The sequence below is a fragment of the Corapipo altera genome, unplaced genomic scaffold (assembly GCF_003945725.1).
Source record: "Corapipo altera isolate COAL_440 unplaced genomic scaffold, ASM394572v1 101, whole genome shotgun sequence".
Taxonomy (NCBI): Eukaryota; Metazoa; Chordata; class Aves; order Passeriformes; family Pipridae; genus Corapipo; species Corapipo altera.
This window is the reverse complement of record NW_020884984.1, coordinates 1,245,912-1,265,183: the sequence shown is the minus strand read 5'-3', so window position 1 is coordinate 1,265,183 and position 19,272 is coordinate 1,245,912. Positions and strand designations below refer to the sequence as shown.

At 39.2% G+C, this 19,272-nt stretch overlaps 1 protein-coding gene across 2 annotated transcripts in view; it reads right to left on the bottom strand.

Annotated features, from left to right (window-relative positions):
• The window catches only part of VGLL4 (vestigial like family member 4), an 82,302-nt gene extending 69,024 nt beyond the window's left edge, over positions 1-13,278 (bottom strand). For both annotated transcript variants that reach the window (XM_027665989.1, XM_027665988.1), the window contains exon 1: positions 13,204-13,278. In XM_027665989.1, the coding sequence (XP_027521790.1) occupies positions 13,204-13,267 (64 nt within the window). In that variant the 5' untranslated portion in view covers positions 13,268-13,278. The remainder of the gene's footprint in view (positions 1-13,203) is intronic.
• Between the last annotated feature and the right edge of the window lie 5,994 nt (positions 13,279-19,272).

Genomic DNA, 19,272 nt, shown 5'->3' with positions numbered 1-19,272 from the left:
GAATTCCATCCTACACACAAGTCTGCTAAAGGGGTGAGCTGAGTAGACCTTTCACTGCAGCCCACTGTCCACTATTTCCTACCTTGCTGGCACATCACCTTTCAGCTCTTTGTAACCATCACTAAGTCCCTCTGGAGGGGAATGTCCGATCTCTGCCCTCTGTGACCAGTGACAGGACCTGAGGGAACGGCTGGAGCTGTGCCAGGGCAGGGTCAGGTTGGATCTCAGGGAAAGGTTCTTCCCCCAGAGGCTGGTTGGGCACTGCCCAGGCTCCCCAGGGCAGTGGGCACAGCAGCAAGGCTGCCAGAGCTCCAGGAGGGTTTGGACAACGCTCTCAGGGACAGAGGAGGATTGTTGGGGTGTCCTGGGCAGGGCCAGGAATTGATGGTCCTTGTGGGTCCTTCCCCCTCAGGATATTCTATGATTCCACGATTCTGCAGGTCATCTCTCCTCACATTCCAGCCAGGACACCTGCCCTGAACCTCCACTGGGAGCAGCACACACAGTCTTCCCTGGGCAGGTCCTACTTACACCAGCCCGAGATCACCTGAGTGACCACTGCTCTGTTCTTCCAGAAATTCTCTGCCATTCCATCTAAGATTCTTCAGGTTTATCACAATTATCCCATGCTGGACCCATATGCTCATAATTTTACAACTAGTACAACACTGCGAGGCAGCAAGTGTATATCCATCCTGTGGATTCAAGTGACTTGAAGTTACTTGAGTGCTACCAGAAAGCACAACCTGCTGTTATTAATAACTGAAATATGTAAGGAGAGCAGAAGGGCACATGCTTGAACAGATTAGTGGTGGTTAGGAGTTAATAGCCAGAAGCAGTAGTAAAGACCTACATTTTTCTATTGTCAGTCTTCCTCTCATTACTAAGTAATATTTGGGTATGACTGAAAGCAGAAAGACAGTGGCATTAATGTGATGGTATTAAGGTCAATGGAGCAGCTCATAATACCATTATGCCCTATTTCTGAGAAGTAAAAAGAAAACTGATTTTAGAACAGACCTGCCAGATTATCAGAAGATCAGACAGGCATATACAAACAGATGACCGCAAAAAAAGAGTCTACCTAGGGAGATCTATACTGGAAGCACTAACAATACAGGTACATAACAATGCTCAAGTTATGTGGGTGTATCAGTTTGCCTCTGCTCTACCTATAGACACGGAGATATTTAGTCTTGAAGTCTTACAAAAATACAGTACTTAGAACTCCAATGATTGTGCCTTACACCATTCAGAAAACCAACACATTCTAATTACTCATATAGTCTTTTTATTTTGGCACTGTCTTATCCTTTTAAAACATGCTCTGCCAGTTGTTATGAAAGTGGGTATTGTGAGATTTGGTTGAATAACTAAGGAAGTGAAAAAGAAATTAATGAAATTTCATTCCTGATGTCCAACTACATTCCAGTTGTGAACTATGCTGGCACGCTCTGGGAAGCACAGAACCAGCCTGGTCAGAAAGTTAAAGTGACCTTTAAAGGCAAAACATCTGTTGAGAGTCATGAGAAGTTCAGTCCAAAGGATTAAGGCAGCTGAGCCCTGGCCCCATGGAACCACAGGGTAGTCATGTAACCAACTCCTGCTGTAACTCAGATAAAATCTCTCCAGTACTGTAGACAAGAAGAGTCAGACAGCTCAGAGGTTTCCACTGAGATTAGTTAATTATTATTGCACTAAAAAAAGAAAAAAGCAACAAACAACAGTTAGATTTCTGCAAAAAGACTGAAATTTTCCTCCACAGAAGACAGTGGAAAGCCCATTACTTTCCTTCACATTCAAACACTGACAAATGACATTCTTAAGCCCGTGTTATTCATGTGTTTTATTACAGAGATCAAGAAATTATTGATTTATAACAAACTTATTAGGGACTACTATAAATCCTTTAAAGTATTTAAATGCATAATGTTTAACATATGTAAAGATAATTAGATATTCGACTGTACTTCTAAAAACAGAGCTCATCTTTTGAAATAAAAGAATAGTTTGGGTAGGTGAATATAACATAAAATGATGTCATTATGGTAAGTGCCAGCATTCTGTAATCAATCAATCAATCAATCAATCAATCAAGAAATTTTCTGAGATACCTGCACAGTGAGGTCACGGATTTCAACCAGAGCCAACACTGCTCACCTTGAACATACTGGAAATCTAGACCACTATTGGAAAATCACTATATTGTCTAGTGATGAGATAACTCAGGATAAAACCAATTGAAAGAGGTCCTCATAACTTGGAGGTGAGTTCAGAGGGGAAAGTAACATTTTTGCCTGTTTATATAATCAAATGTTTTCCAAGTCAGGCTAAGCAAGAAATGCATTAAGATACAAAAAGAGACAGATGGAGCTGTGGATGAACAGCCACTGCTGTACAACCCAGAGATATCCAGCTCTAAAGAAGGCAAGTAAAGGCTGGAGATTCACAGCAATAAAGTTACAGCTGTAATACACAGATGTTTTCACACAAACCAAACAGACGACATGGACATGACTCAGAAAATAAAAGCAGTTTACTGCCACAGTTTCAGGAAAATTCAGCCTAGTGTGTGTGCTAAAACTGTTCCATTTAAAATAAGAATACACAAAAGGCTATTTCTGTCCAACTACTGTTTAGAATTTCTCTGCCTTACAAAGCAATAAATGTGTATCTAAAGCAAATTTATTCCAGTGTTATGAAGTCATTATCACCTAGTATAATACTGTTGTAGTGGATGCACAAAAATACTCTTGTAATACAGGGTATTACACCTTTCAATGAGTGTCATTAAGCTTAAAGTCAGAACAGAAGAGGGAAAAAAAAAATCAGAGGAGGGTAATAAATCATTCTTCACTCTTCAATTTGCTAAATAAGAAGCATTTCTCCTTTTAAGCTTAAGGATGACAAAAGTTTCTGTAGTCACATTGTTTATAGCTGTGCTGCAGATTTGTAGCCAGAATTCTGCTTACACAAGTAATAGATTTTTGGTTCAGCAGCAAAAGGGGGGGAAAATTGAAAGCAAGTAATTTTGGTGTTTGCTTCTTGGGGGATAAATATGTTCTCTTCAGCCTGAAGCAAAGTACTGCTGCTTTTTTCAATTATTTTTTTATTTTATTTTTTCTTAAACAACAGAACAAAAGGCAAGAGCCAGTAAAACAGTGTGTTAATTGACAGTATCCCCTTTTTATTTCATAAACCATATAATTAGGACACTCATCTTGGATTGGGAAACCTATGTTCAAATCCCTCCTCCTTCAGGTCAGAATTTGAATGGCACAGCATAAATTAAGTCTGGGATCCCAACAAGAAAAAAGAAAATACCAAACAGATGCTCATTAACTAAGAACTTGTATATTGCTTTTTACAACAGATCTGTAAATATTCTATGCTCATTTCACCAAAGACTATGACTGAACAAGTAGTAAAGACTGTACAGGACCACCTCAATTTTAACAAAATTCTAACTGGCTTTATAACATTCAGCCTGGTTTAAGACATGGTGTTAGAGAGGCAATAAGGAAGCTGCAAGTGCTCTATTCTAACCCTTTCAGACACAGACAAAGTGCTGAAATAAGTATCTAAAAAACAATTAAATACGGAAAAAACAGTAAACAACAGTAAATATTCCAAACCCAAAGTATTTCAGAAATATTTTAACTCTTTTCCTCACCAATTCTGCCTTGCCAGCTTTTCATGTGTGGCACTGTCATTTCCAAGATTGACCCAACTCTCTGTACTCTTAAAGACATGGAAAGGACATCCTGGGAAAGCACCCTGCATTTCCCAAGTCAGCCTTTGTTATTTCCAATTAACTAAGAACTTTAAAAAAAAAATTAAAATTAAATCAACCAAATAATACGTATCACGTGAAGAATGGTCAGATTTTCACATGCCATAATATACTGCCAAGTTGGAAACCCCAGTCCATTTCTGTAATTCCATCCATCACCAGAAAATTCAATGGACAAAACCTAATGAGTGAATAATTTCCCCGCATCATTTGAAAATTCAGTATATAATAAATACATGTTATGGTAAAATAGACAAGCAGAGCACCCAGTTCCAAGCCCAGCATTTCAGAAATGCCAGTCATTTAGGAGCACATGCACCAACAAGATCTGGATAGGTCTGGATGTGCTCGCACACTTAACAACACGGTGTTCAGTCAGCTGTGATTTTCAGAGCAATGGTTGCTATCTGATGGCAAATTCCACCCTGGTAAAAAGATTCCTTCCTCTCCATTTGCCAAACAACATTTAAACACAGCGTTCCTGTAAACACCATTTACTTGGAGGTAATGCCACCAGTTACTGCAAATATTTTATCACCAATTAGCTGAAAAGGATTCAGAAAGAAAAGCCACGTTGTGGCTGCCACTGCTCAGGAGCTCTGAGCAGCCTGGGCAGAAACATCTGCTATGCTGAAGGATGTTACAATAGGTTTACAAACTGTAGGCAGTTGAACCTCTTGCAAATGTTTTTTAAAATTAATTTGAAAAAAAACATGTAGACTGTTTTGTCCCTGCAGGCATTACCACCACTCCATTGCCTATGCTAATGGCATTCCCCTGCTATTAAAATACATCCAGGCGCCAGGCAGACAATTGCCCCATTTTCCAGCCTATTTAACAAGCTGAAAACATAACTCTACTCATTCTTTATTTCCTTGCTACAATAAACTTGGAGGAAAAGAGGGTGAAACTTTCTGTGGGTAAAAAGAATTTTTTTTTTTTAAACAAAACAACCCAAACGAGTAGTTATCCTACTTAACACTCCTAATTTCAGGAAAATCCTAAAAATAATGAAATGGCCCTGACACTATTTACAGGAAGTTATCCTGTGAAATACCAAGTAATACAAAGAGCTAAAGGATTTGGAAAAACAAAAACCAGAAGATCAGGAATTCACCCATACTGATATTTTTACAAAAAACCAGACTAACTGATATTTAAAACAGACGGTATTAGTATTTTCTGTATGGTTCATGAATTTAAAAGCAGAGCACTATGCATGTTATTCCTCCGAATTTTAATTATTTCAAGCTGTTGGTGTTCAGACACAACATCAGATGATTGAGGCCACATCTCAAGGATCGAACCACTCAGATTTCTCCATCACGTTATTACTAAGCTGAAACATCCCATTTCCATACTTTTCTCCCATCCAGTACAAAAAAGGATTATTTATATCACAGGTTCTGCTCCAAAACTAACAGGATTCCCCTCTTCCGCTGTCATTGATTAAACATTACAGAAAGACAAATAGCTGATAAATCCACTTTAAACACCTCTCATAGCTGTTAAGGGACTACAAATGTAGATTTTTGCTGATGCTGTTCCTTCGAAATTAGAGCTTTTCCTTCAGAAACTTTCAGTTCCTCTCTTGCTGGACACCACAGACAAGCTCTGACCACAAACACAGTTGCTAAATCATACAAGCAATTCAGTTACTTAACTACACATTAATTTCTGCAACTAAAAAATTCAGTGTATTAAACTGAGTTGCAGAACACCAAAGTCTAACCCTACCTCTGATTTTTAAGACCAACTCTTTGTGTCTATGTCCTAGTTAGAACAGCTGGGACCGATTCATCACTGGATGGGTCTAGCCCAAAACTGTGTATTCTACAGCCTTCCATGCCATTTCCCAGAAACTGTTGTCAGTAGAGGCCTGCGAGGTGGGGGGATATTCCAGTCCTCATACCCTTTTGTGGAATTCCCCACTCTGAGGGAAAGACTGAGCATCCTTTTATGGAATTCCCCGCTCTGAGGGAGGGACTGAGTTTTCCTGCCTGAGCTGGAGAATATATAAACCTGGAGTTTCAGAACCTTTCCACCACTCGTGGGATCCAGAGAGTGGGCTGCAGCTCATCGCTCTCAGCCGGACTGCAATCACTACTTTTGACCAGACTGCAACAGCTCTCCCACCAGCAGGTTTTTCCCCTTTCCCTTTACTTTGGACTCAGTGGGGTCCCAAGGAACACCACTTTGTTCATGCCCCAGGGTGCTGGGTTATATATTTGGGTTTTGTGGGTTAAGACCAATTGTTTGTCTGTATAATTGCACTTATTGTATTATTTTATTAAATTGTTATTCTGACTTATAATCTCTCTTTTGAGTTGAGTTCATTTCCCCTGCTGGTTAACTTTTAAACCAGCACAGTCTATCAAATATCTGCCTCTTCTCTGAACCCACAGACATATTCATCCAATCATCAACCTGGCAGAAAGACAACCAAATCAATATTTTAATTTGCCATAAAAGAAGAAACAAACATCCATGTGGAGAGTCCACCCACACTCATATAAGAAATTATCACAAAGTACTTCTTACCCTCCTCTCAACCCAATAAGGGAAAAGTCCTTCTGAAGAAGTCAAGTTCTAAATGAAAGTTTGCACTGGATTGGTTAAAAGAGACATCCAAGGGTTGCCAAACCCTGATTAAAAACCCCCAAACTTCAAAAGCCCTGAAAAACAACATGCATATAAAATACTGTTAAATGTATTTACAGAATGCAAAAGAAAAGTCTGCGTTAACATGGTTGTGTTTCCCTCAACATAGCCAAGCAGGATTGCAGCAAGTATTGCCCCACAAACCAAAAAACGTTTCACTAGAGGAGTCCTGAAAGTCATAGGAAGGAATATTTTTAGAAGCATCACATACAACTTTTTCATTATAAAGTAAATTTCTATCTGGTCTAAATTGGGGAAAAAACAAGATTTAGTCAGCCCTGCTGGCAATGGTATCTTAAGGTTATCCATAATGACTCCCAGCTTGCCCTGGTAAAGGATCATAATCCAGCATGATACACTTCAAAGCAAGGAATTCCTTAAGGATACTTTCCCTTTGAGCAATTTCATGGTGCAGCTGTGAGCTTCTGTAATAGACAATCACCAGTTCATTTCCTGAATATTCCAAAAGTGACACTTTCAAGGTAACAACAGTGTCCACAGCAGCAGACTCTGCCCGGACTCCTGGCCATGTTTTTTGCACACCAGCAGAGCTCAAGGGTTCAAAAGAAGCCTTGTGGCATCAGTGTCGTGGTGCTACAGAGAGAAGTCGGGAATGGGAGTCTGGAGCTTCCATCCCTGCGCCTGACTCTCTGGGTAACGGGAAGCAGCCCCATATCAGGACAGCAGAGCTCTGCTTCCTGCCCTCGACACTGTCGAGAACCTTTTCCCAGGTATTTGTACAGCACCAAGAACTACAGAAAACATTCACATTCTCCACACTGTGGCAGTGAAAAAATAATGACAAACTCCAGGAATAATGGCAGAACAATAAACACAAACCAGATTAACGGTGGTGTACTAAACTGCTCCATGTATTACACACAGGATTGGGGATGCCAAATAATGAATACTAGCATGAACAAAAAACAGTTTACCACCAAAGCAGTCTATATGAGAATTATAGTTCAGTACATAAACATATTTTAGATGTCAAAAGAACTCTAAACATGCTCCAGGATGCCCTTACTAAACCAATTTGATTCCTTTCCACCCCTAAAGCAAACATTCCATAAACGAGAAGCAATACTGAAATATCTCTTCATACCGCATGCTGCTAAGACCTTTTCCATTTATTTCTTTGGTACCAGAGTTCCTATTTTGGATATATATGTGCAAATAAAAATACAAAGGGCAAGTCACATGACAAGATTATGTTCTCCTGGAAATATTTCATCTTGTTCCAAGTAATATTTGCTATATAATATTTATCATTCTTGCTACAAGCACCGCAATTCCTCCCACTTTTACTGTGAACTGGTGAATGGTGTGAACTGGTGAATAGAAAATACTCAAGGACTGTGACATGATACTGCTTCTTCATTTCTGTGCAAAAATGCCACCACTTTAAACCATTTTTCTGAAGCGGATGCCAGGAAAACCTCAACCCCCCCTAAAAGCAAATCTCAAATGAAACAGATCCTTGAGACTTGTACTAACTGCATCATACAGCAAGTTCCATCCAATTCCTCACTTTCAGTCAGTCAAAACCCCCTGAGGCCCTGAAGTATTTTCAGTGCTGATGTGAGTGCTCCCACAGTAGGATTTTAAAACTTCTGCACACACTGATATTAAAACCTTTCTCTGGCTTACTGCCCATAATTTGCTATAAATTTACACAACAAACATTAGTGGTGTAGGTGCAAAGTCCTGGTGATGCTGGAAATATTTCATCATTAATATCTCTAACACACATAACATTCAAGTCTAATTCTACTATAAATATTGCTTGTTTTGTATTTAAAGACAATAAGTTTACAGAATTAGTGTCCTCTTCAAGAGTCCTAAAGAATAATACATTGTTTTCACCTCTGCCTTGAAGTGATACATATTTTAGGATCAGCTATCCAAAACAATTAATCAGTGCATATTTATTAATGATGAAGTGACAGCCAGCACAAAATTCCCACTTCTAACTATTGATACCAAAGAAGAACAGTGAAAACTGACTTGTAGGTCTTGTCTACACAAGAATTTTATGACAAAGCAGATTAGGGCAGGGATTTTAAAGCACAGTAATTCTTCTGTACTAGAAATATCAACTGTATGGTCTAATTATTTGAAGTGCATTAAACAAAACCACATAAGAGAAACTGTTGCCAAACAATAACAGTGTTCACAGGCAAGAAGTGTGGAATAGCAATTCCAGGCTTCCATACACCCAGGGATGACACATGTGGCTGATCCCACCTGTGCAAGAAGCATGGCTTGATCAAAGATATTTTTTTTTATTTGTGTAGTTCTTTATCAGTTTTTCAAAACATAAATCAAGACTCAACAGGTATGGATTTGGTACAAGGCATTAGGTTGCTAAGTTCTTAGCCAGGACTTCAATGTGCCATTCATTAGCTGTTTCCAAACCTTTCATTTCCTTATGGACGTATATTTTCTCCTGTTTGCCAACAACAGATTTTTCACTATATTACCCTGAGAGAGTGAGAAATGACATATTTTTTCCTCATTCTTTCCCGTATTCTTAAACTGGACTTAAATATTGGAGGAAAGTGTAAATGTTACTATAAAATCAGTACAGGTGAGTACTCACTGCTTACAACACATTCTGCAAGCACAACTCCTTCTTAGTGTTTTCCTTCACTATTTTCTCAATAACAAGATTATGCTTTTAAAATACTGTTTATAACTGAAAGACCAGTTCCCAAATCTCTTATTTTTACATGAGATAAATACAAAATGATAATCTCCTTACTGTTTGAACACTTGCTTAAATCTTACCAGCTTTCACTGTGGTCTTCTAAAACCAGCCAACTTGAACCCTGAACATATGAGAAATCAGTATAACCCCAGTAAGAAGTATAGGGAAAGAAGAGGAATAAGAGTAATGAGTATCAAGCATCTCATTGTAAACGATTTCTGCAGTTTACAATAACCCACATTCAATAATGTTTATGGCCATGATAACATTCAAAAACCAGCAAACATGCATATCATACAGATGGTTACTTCATCTAAATCCCACTCCCGAAGTCCTGAAAAGAACCCAGAAAAACCTTACAGGTGCCACTTATAGATAAAATAGTTGCACATTACCTACTCCAGCACTGAACATCTGCTCATAAACAGCACAGGTTTCCTGTAGCCTTTCCTCTACTATTGACAAGTCAGAAACTAGTGACAAGCCTTTAAGATGTCTGGCTTATAATGACATCATTGTCATCTATTGCTCAGCCTTTTTTTTTTTTTTTTAAGTACAGATCCACTGTACCATAACCTTAAATAGCTGTTTCCATCACAGTGGTAAGAGTTACAAACACAGAATTGCAGTAGTCATTTCTTCTCCCTAATTTACTTTTTCCATGACACAGCAGTTAACCAAATGGGGTTCATAAATTTTTGTTGCTAACAAGTGCAGAATGATTTAAACTGGGAGCTGTTGAAATACAGTCTATAATATAGTTCATGAACTAAACCAGAGATGAGACTGAAAGCAACACCAAGTACTAATGTATCACTGAGGTTCAATCTCACTGACCCAGGTGCAGCTGGGAAAAAAAAACAAACCAAAAAACATCAAGGTCATATTTGCTTAAGAAACCCATGACCATTCTGGGAAATCTCCACTGGCATGTCCGCGCTGCAGCTGGGATAGAGTTAATTGCCTTCCTAGTAGCTGGCATAGTGCTGTGTTTTGGATTTAGTACAGGAATAATGTTATAGAATCATAGAAGCCCAGAATTTTTTGGGTTGGAAGGGAGTTAAAGCTCATCCAATCCCACCCCCTGCCATGGGCAGGGACACCTTTCATTATCCCAGGTTGCTCCAAGCTCTGTCCAACCTGGCCTTGGACACTTCCACGGATGGGGCAGCCACAGCTTCTCTGGGCAACCTGTGCCAGGGCCTCACCACCCACACAGGGAGAAATTTCTTCCTAATATCCCATCTAAACCTACTCACTGTCAGTGTGAAGCCATTCCCTTTTGATCTGTCACTCCAGGCTCTTGTAAATAGTCTCTCTCCATCCTTCCTTTAGGCTGTGGGCTCCCTTCAGGTCCGAAGGGATAAATACAATGCTGACAACACACTCCTGGTTAGTTGTTGCTGAGCAGTGCTCACCTGAAGCCAAGGACTTCCCAGGGTCCCGGGCTCTGCCAGTGAGGAGGTGCACAAGAAGCCAGGAGGGAGCATGGTCAGGACAGCTGACCTGAACTGACCAAAGGGATATTCCACAGCACAGAATGCTGTGCTCAGTGTAGAAACTGGGGGGAATTGGTCACTGATCCCTGCCTGGGGACAGGCTCTGCATCGGCAGGAGGTGGTGAGCACCTGTATTGTGCAGCGCTTGTCTTTCTTGGGTTTTATTTCTCTCTCCCTTTTCATTACTGTAATTATAATATTTTATTTCAATCATTAAACTGTTCTTATCTCAACACACAGGCTGAGATATTTTTATTCTGATTTTATTCTGATTCTTCTCCCCATTCCAGCAGGGCAGGGGACATGTAAGTGAGCAGCTGGGTGGTACATGGGTGCTGGCTGAGGTTAAGCCACAATAACATACATCTCCTTCATTTCTTTAAGTGCTGAGAAGTTTAAAAGCATTTGTTTTAAACAGTATGTGATTTGTCTATAAACAAAGATATATGTGTTCATACAACATATAAGACAAAGACATTTTAATATTACTTGACACTACAGTGAGTGCCCACAGAGATAAGAGGATCCTTCACTTTATAAAAAAATTATTCCTGAACTCCTGGACATGACTGGCATATTGGAAACTCTCTGTAGAACTCTCTGTGTCACACAAAGTGTACGGGGATACAGAAATACAGACAGGACCACTGCTAGAACTCCATGAGCAGCATGCCAGGCACTTCACTGGAAAGCTCAAGGATAATTTCTAATTTCAAGACTAACTTCAAGCTGTTAGTATCCACTTTAACAAAGGGTGAAGTCTGGTTGGTGCCATTTCCACTAAAGCTGACACAAAAAAGTGCAACTTCAGGGACTGCTCTTCTCTTCCTCTCAGCAGCTCTTCTTACTACAGCTTTTTGGTGTGTGATTCACACAAGAGGACAAGCTCAGAGATAGCACAAGTTAGAAGCTGCAGAGTGGCATAAATCTAATTAAGTCTAAGTGGTAAGACTAAAGGAATGTAAATTAGAACCAGATACACATCAGCTTCCTCACATGCAAGCTGCACTGAATCAGACTTCCTCTGGATTCTCCAAATCCAGCACAATATTGCTACCCCATGAAACTCAAATTCAAACTAGAGTCTCAGGGAATAGTTAACCAAAAAGAATGCATTTAAGCTGAAGAACATTGAGAATACATATTCATAATATATTATAAAATGTAGGCAAAGCAAAATAGGTTAAGTTTTTGACTTTTCTGCAAATATATGTTAGTTTGCAATAGAAATCCCCCAGGCCAAATTCACAGTTGAAACTGTTTCCTCAAGGAGTTCCATCGCTGTTCATTTTACCAGCAATAGTCAATAACTGTGGCAATCAACTAAGTCATCCATCTACAGTGAGACCAACAAAAACTTGGTAGTTATCCAGCAGAAAAGTGAACATGAAAGAACAGTAAAACCAAAATTCATTATAAGGCTAAAAGCCAGTAACACAGAAGAGCTCATCAGGGTATGGAACCTTCATTTCATGGACTTCTGAAAGGGTGAGCTACTGCTTTCTTGACTATTTGAATACACACAAAAAATCTGGGACTTGTTATCCAAATATACTGTATTTTTTTACTTTGTGATTACTTGAGTGAGTTGATTAACAACAGTGCATCAATTATTTTATTTTACATCCAATACAACTGCTTTTCAAAAACACATGGAGAATAAAGGAACAAAGATCAAAAGAAGAAAAGCTGAATTCATCTTGAAAGGTGATTTTAGGCACAAAAGCTACACACAAAAGCAGTTTGAAATCCAAAATACCATTTTGCTAGTCAGCACCTCTTGAGGCTGATAGCCAAGATGCACACACTCCCTGAGTGCTTACACTACTCAGAAAAACCTGGCCAAGACATTTATCAGTGAGCATGCAGGTAACAATCTGATCTACAAAGCAGCACTGCAGTTTGGCAGAACTGAAAACATTATTCTAACATTAGTTAACCCACCTGAAACTCTTATCATGAATATTAAAAGCAAAAATATTACCCAAATAATGGGCTGCCACTGACATCATTATGTCAAAACCCTGTTATCACCTTTTACTGGCAGTGAAAGGAAAATGAAGTGCTCATTACTAATGATAACAGTCTACCTGGTAGTTTGTATGAACTGAAATCTTTGCAACCCACTCATGCCCACACAGTTCTGTGTTCTTAAATGAGAACAAGTCTAACCAATACCATTAGGGAGGGCAAGTTTTCAAACTGGCCTTAGTTTGACATAGTACCATCACAACTTTTTGTCTACTCACAATGCATATGCAATTGGGAAAAGAGGGGCACCTTCACGTGAATTGGTAAGTAATTTTAAATAACAGGAATGATTCTGTCTTGCACACTAACCGATTTAAATGCAACATATTGGGTTTGCACCTGAGGAAGACAATCTCTGAAGGGTTCTTGACATTTTTCTACACATCTTGACATTTTTCTACACATCTTTGATTCAGCAAAAGATTGATAGAGCCAACATCTAGGCTGACACACAGTGCAAATGTAATGATCTGGATCCAGCAAAGCAGAGAGCTAAATTGCAGACTTACGTTTCTCATCATCAGCGTGTACTAGAGATGCTGCTCTCGACAGCACATCCAATGGAGTCTCCATTCCTCCCTGGATCCTGCAAAATTCAGGCCCAAAGTTACAGATAGGAAACTCAGAATCCTTAACATACCAAGTGCTGCATCACCTGTTCAGAGCATACATACATCAGGTTTTACAGAAGGAATGAAAAAGAGCATGACAGCAAAAAGAATCAAAAATCTAAGTTTCTGCTGTTCTTTTCATGTTGTACCAGCACAGGACTTGTTAAAACTAAGTAATTGCTTAGTTTTGAAAACAGGGAAACACTGGAATTAGCTTTCCCACCAACTACTTGCCCAAACAAACCAGAAGACCAAATTCTCAAGTACTGAAGCTGATGACTGCTGCTCACAAATGTTGCAGCAGGGTTATCTACTACATTTTGTAAGTGCTTTTTTGTCCCACATGCTGGCCTTCCATCCCAATAAAGAGCTACTTGAGATACTATCCAAAGATGCAACTCATCTGCAGTGAAGGTGACAGTTGGCCTGACTACCTGAGCACGAAACTGCTTTAGAGCCACAGGATTCAATAAACTCCATCTCCACACTCCTGTGTCCAAGGGAGAATCATTCAAAGTTTATAAGCCATTTACTAATGAACATATAGCTGAACTCAGGGTATGTGTATATACAACAACACAGAGAACTGTAACCTGTATAATTATACACCTCAATAGCTGCTTCTCCCCGGTTTTAGCCCCTTGCAACACATAATTCCCATACACAAAAAAATTAATCCTACCACATTAAAAATGGACATTTCAGCACCGTATCAAGCAACAGACTCTCCCATTAAAACCAATGATTGCACTGCAGCTCACATAAGCTTCTCAAAGCTTCACATAGATGGCTTCAAAACTAAAAAAGAAGTTCCAATAGGAAATTGCAAAAATATGAAAGGGAAATTAAGGAAGAAATAATGTGCTGTCAAGTTGCTTTTATTAAAAGGCCAGCAACTTATATGTGTTTTTAAATAAGAAGGCAACAGCATAGGCAGAACTGTTAAGAAAAAAAAATAGAGAAAGAAAATCTCGGAACAGCTAACAGTTTTGTTGGATTTCTTCCACCAAAAACTTAGCATGATCTTCTATCCTGAAAACTGTTTACTGTAACTTACTTTACAGTTTAATCTTAAAAAAAAAAAAAGAAGGTAGTGGCAACTACAGAAATCTCAAACACATGTATAACATGTACACAGACTTAACAACAAGCATATGTTTGGGAAGCAATTTCCTTGACTTTGCACTAAAACAATAAACTTCACTGTCCTCCCTCCCTCTTCCTAAATAACGTCAAAGATTTTAATCAAAGGTTTTAAAGCATAAGAGAAAGGATTTTGAAGTATTTGTAAGTTTAAAAAATATATTTTTAAGTTTAAATAATTAAATCCAGTAATGTTTCCACAGAACCATACAAGAGAAAAACTTGAAATAACAAAGCATAGCACTCGAGGATTAAAACGTCCCTGTCATCATCAGCTTTTGCTCAAGAACAGTATTTTAACTAAGCTGTAAGTCAATTAACTCTTTCATTTAAAGATAGTACCTGTGGGCAAGAGCTTTTAGAAAACAAGATCTGAGCTTCTTATTTTACTATTAAATATTTCTTCATATCTTGTCTGGCCACATTCTCCTCCAAACCAAAGCAAATATTTGGCAGAGCGTGTTTGCTGGAGAAGCCTTCAGCATCATTCCACTTTGATCCCTTAGACCTTGATGCTTAGTTTCTTTCCTGCTTTTTGTTTTCTTGGACTTCAAAATAACACTTTATTTCTCCCCAGACTGTTGATTACTGACCCTCTTACACAAATTCCTCTAACAGAGTGAAAATTCAGTCAGAAAAATTACTAAAATATGTCTGATCAGGTGATGCAGCTACTCCAAACTGAAGGTTAACTCATGATTTAGTGCTAACTTTGTCTTAAATTTCAAAGACAGCAATGCAAACCCTTTTAGTCAACTCTTTAGGAAAAGAAAAACAAAAAACCAAGCACCTCTTGATAAAGAACAATGCAAAGGATGGTAAAAGGTTTTTTATTGACAACAAATTGCCTTTTTTCTTTAAATTTTTCAGTAAATTTCAAGTAATGGGAGTAGCAGATGCCCAAACCCTTTCCGGAACATGTTCCTAGTAAAAGAATTAGCTAGTGACAGAAATCCACACTGGGAGAAGGAAACAGGAACCAGGTCTTAATTCTATTCAGGAAATTAGACACTTCAAAAATAACTTCACTAAAAGTGGGCTCTATATAATTTTGCACCTTTGTATATTATTCAAGTCCATATCATGAGAGAGTTGCTGAGATGCTCCTCTAAAATTAAGGTCTTGTGCAGAATACTGAGCTCATCCAAGAGCTGGTTTGAAGGGAGAGCTGCAAATCCCACAGTGCAATACCAAGTATTCTGGGATTTTTTTAAACACACTGAACACGTTCACGGTTATGAAAGTTACCTTCAAGGAGATATAAACTTCCAGATTATTTTCCAAACAATATTAAATATCCCTCTATCTCTAAATTAGACTAACAAGCCAGTGATAACACTTTAGAAAGTAATAAAGATTGCCTATGAGAACAAGAGAGGAGGGATCTTCTCTTAGACTGCTCAAAGCTTAAAAACCTAATTTGATCTGGGCAAGGTCAGCAACTGATACAGCTTTGCCAAGGCTGCCTTCAGAGAACAGCCCAGCCATCCTCAGGAGGAGTCATGTTTCAGAAATAAAGACCAGGACACTTTCCAGGGTTCCAAAAAAAAAATTAAAAAAATAAAAAAGCGAGTTAAAAAGCAGACTCCTGACAAAATCCAGCTAATTCTCTGTGTGACACAGAAACCTGTGTATGCAGAAACCAGCCTGCATTGATGTTGGACTTTCATGAGTATCCCCATCAAAAACCAACTCTGTCTTATGTGTAAGTACTGCTCTGCACCCCGATCTGGTAAGGGAAAACAACTGACCAGTGAAATACAAGAACACAATTGAACTTCCTCTGGCTAAATCTGATTTAAACTATGGAAACAGTTTCCCAAATATCTTACTTGTTACAATCCCTTAACTGTTAGATTTAAAGAGACATGAGCCAAAAGCACTTTTACAAACATTCAAGATATTTTTATCTACTGTAATTTGAAATATTAGTTTAATATCTTACTCAGTCCTTTTATTTATCAGCTACTGCTCCCATTCAACATGCCCTACTCTGTTCTCTCACCTACACCGCAGTACAGAAATATTCTGGAAAGTAGTAAAGACACAGAATGTAAAATCAGAGGTACAATGTCTGGAAGACAAATAAGTTACTAAACACTGATCCACCTGTAATTTTTTTATGCAACACCCATTAGTGTAACAAAACAGCACATTTTTCCCCCCCCCTCCTTTTCACATTTTTGAAAATTCCAGGTACACATGGAATACTCTCAGCAAATGTCTTCTAACTTTTTTTTTTTTTTTTAAGACTATGGAGAAATTAAAGCTTTTGAAAATGAAGATTGAAGTGATTTCATGGATTTATACAGCACCTTCCAAGCATCAGGAAAAGTATTCATGGAAAAATCCTAAAGTTGCTTGTTTGAAATTCAGTAAACAGCACCAACTCACTCAGTCTGAACAGAAAGACAATTATTTAATCTCACCAAAGTTATATTCAGGGTACGTCAGGAATGATTTGAAATAAAGAGAAGAACTTTATATTTGATTTTTTAAAAGGGGGAATAGCAAAGAGACAGAAAGAAAAGAGAAACATGTAAGATGATGTTTGGGCGGTACTCATTAAGGAGATACGATGGCTTTTGTCTAGGATGGACTTTACCTTGGAGTTGAAGTAACAAGTTAGATGATAGAAACAAGGACAAAGAGTGATGAGAACAACAGACATGCTGGGCAGGTAAGGAAAAAAAAATCAGAAGAATTTTGACCCAGTTTGGATATGAAAAGTCAAAGTGAAATCACAGCCATGAGGATGATTGGATTCTAGGTGTGACTGACAGAACAGCCACTGCAAACACCTTCCTAAGGAACACCTGAAAGAGTTCTCTCAAATGTGTCCAGTGTGAACTAGAGACAGATAAGGAGAGAAAGGCTGAACCTTCTAATGATTGAGAGAAAAGTCTGGTACTTGAATTGCCATCTGGTGAAATTATAGAGATAACTTTAGAGGGAGAAAAGGAGGGTTCATAAACAAAGCCCATTGTAACAATGACAAAGTGATTCAAAATGACAAGACACTCTAGAAACAATCAAGACTAAAGTGAACCGAGTGTAGATAAACACAAGTACAGGGAAAACAAGATTAATTGCAAAGTATGGTCAAACAGGTCAAAAGCAGCTCCTACCTGGGGAAATACAGGCACAGTCCTGCCCAAATTCATAACCCATAGAGAGAGACTCAGCTGATTTCCATGAGAGAGAGTAAAACTGAAGAGGAAATCCAGGCACAGCTTATCAGCACAACCAGTAAGTCCACAGAGGAAAGGAAGATAAAGCAGCAGTTTGATGCAAAATAGGTGAATACCTTTTATTTTATTATAGGAGAGAGTAAATCAGATTTGCAACGTGAATGAGAATAATGATGAGCACAGTATGTGTCTCAAATAGACACAATAAATTCCTTTAACTGCACTTAGATCAAAGCTTCTACTTGTTGATATATAAATCCTGTGTTGAGATACCCATGTGAAATGTTAACTGTAGGTACTCAGTGTAGGTCATGACTACGGTTAGTACTGCTCATCTCCTGCATTTACAACCCATCGTCCTCAGAGTGAGTTCAGGCCAAGTATGGCCAAGGAATCTTCAAAATATCACTTTCTTTAAAAAAAAAAATCAATTTATTTATTCACTACTTTGAGTTTTTTTAACCATGGTTGTTTTGCATGTGGAAAAAGTGTTTGAACAGGCAAATCTTCAGGCAGAAACAACAATTTAACTCATCACACAGAAAATTATAAGCTTAAAGCAGAGCTTTGGCATTTTACCTTGTGCCTTTTGTTGCCTTGTTGCATAAAAACTCCTTAACAAAGTAACATTCTGCAAAGAAATGAAATTGAATTAAAAGCTAACCTAAGAAATTAAAGGTAGAGAAGTCCAACCTGACCATGTCTTGTATCTATCTGCAAGACCACTCAGTCCATCCTACATGTTACACACTCCGCTGCAAACCTATTATGAAACATTTAACTACAGCAGATAGAACTGAAGGTCCCTTTTATAATAGAAAACTTTCAAATGTTTGTGAGAACAAACAAATTAACTAATGCAATATGGAGATGCTGAGAAGGTTATCAGAGCTACATATATGTAAATAAGAACCTGACACTTTATTGTGTGAATGCTCTTAATTAACATGCCCCCAAGAGTCTGTATAATGATTTTCTACCCTGTTTTAGCATCCTGCACCAAAACACCCCATTCTTGTTCCCCGCAGTATGCTGGGGATGCTGGAGATCCAGCAACAACTGTTCCAGCCCAATTATTTACTTAAAAAATGCAAACCCTAAGAACTGATTACTGCTGATCGCATCTGGGGAACACATAAGACAGTCTGACATTGCACTGCTACAGATTGAATAAAAAAATATCTCTACAAATGGAATATACAAGATACAGAGTCAAAAACCTTCCCAGTGCCCTTGGGACTCATTCTAGAAGGTTTCACCTCTGCTACTGATGTGACCCCAGGGATTTTCCCTGTAGGAAAAGCACGCCGTGCAGGAGCCCACGTGTGAGCCGGGGACGGCAGGGACGCAGCGCCCGCTCGGTCCCGCTACTCGGGACACCCGGGGTAGGGGCTCCTGGGGGGTATTTCCTCCCCGTTCCATTTCGCTGGGACCTGCGGCACCTCCAGCCGGTGAAGCCAGTCCCCGCCGGGACAGCCCGGCTGCTCGGGCGGGCCCGGCCCCGCCGGCAGCGCTCGGAGCCCCCGCGGCCGCTCCGAGGTGGTTCCGCGGCCCCCCCGGGAGGCTCCGCTCCGCCCGCCTCGGGAAAAGTCCCGCAGCGCGGAGAACGCGCCGGGGCAGCACCTGCGCCCGC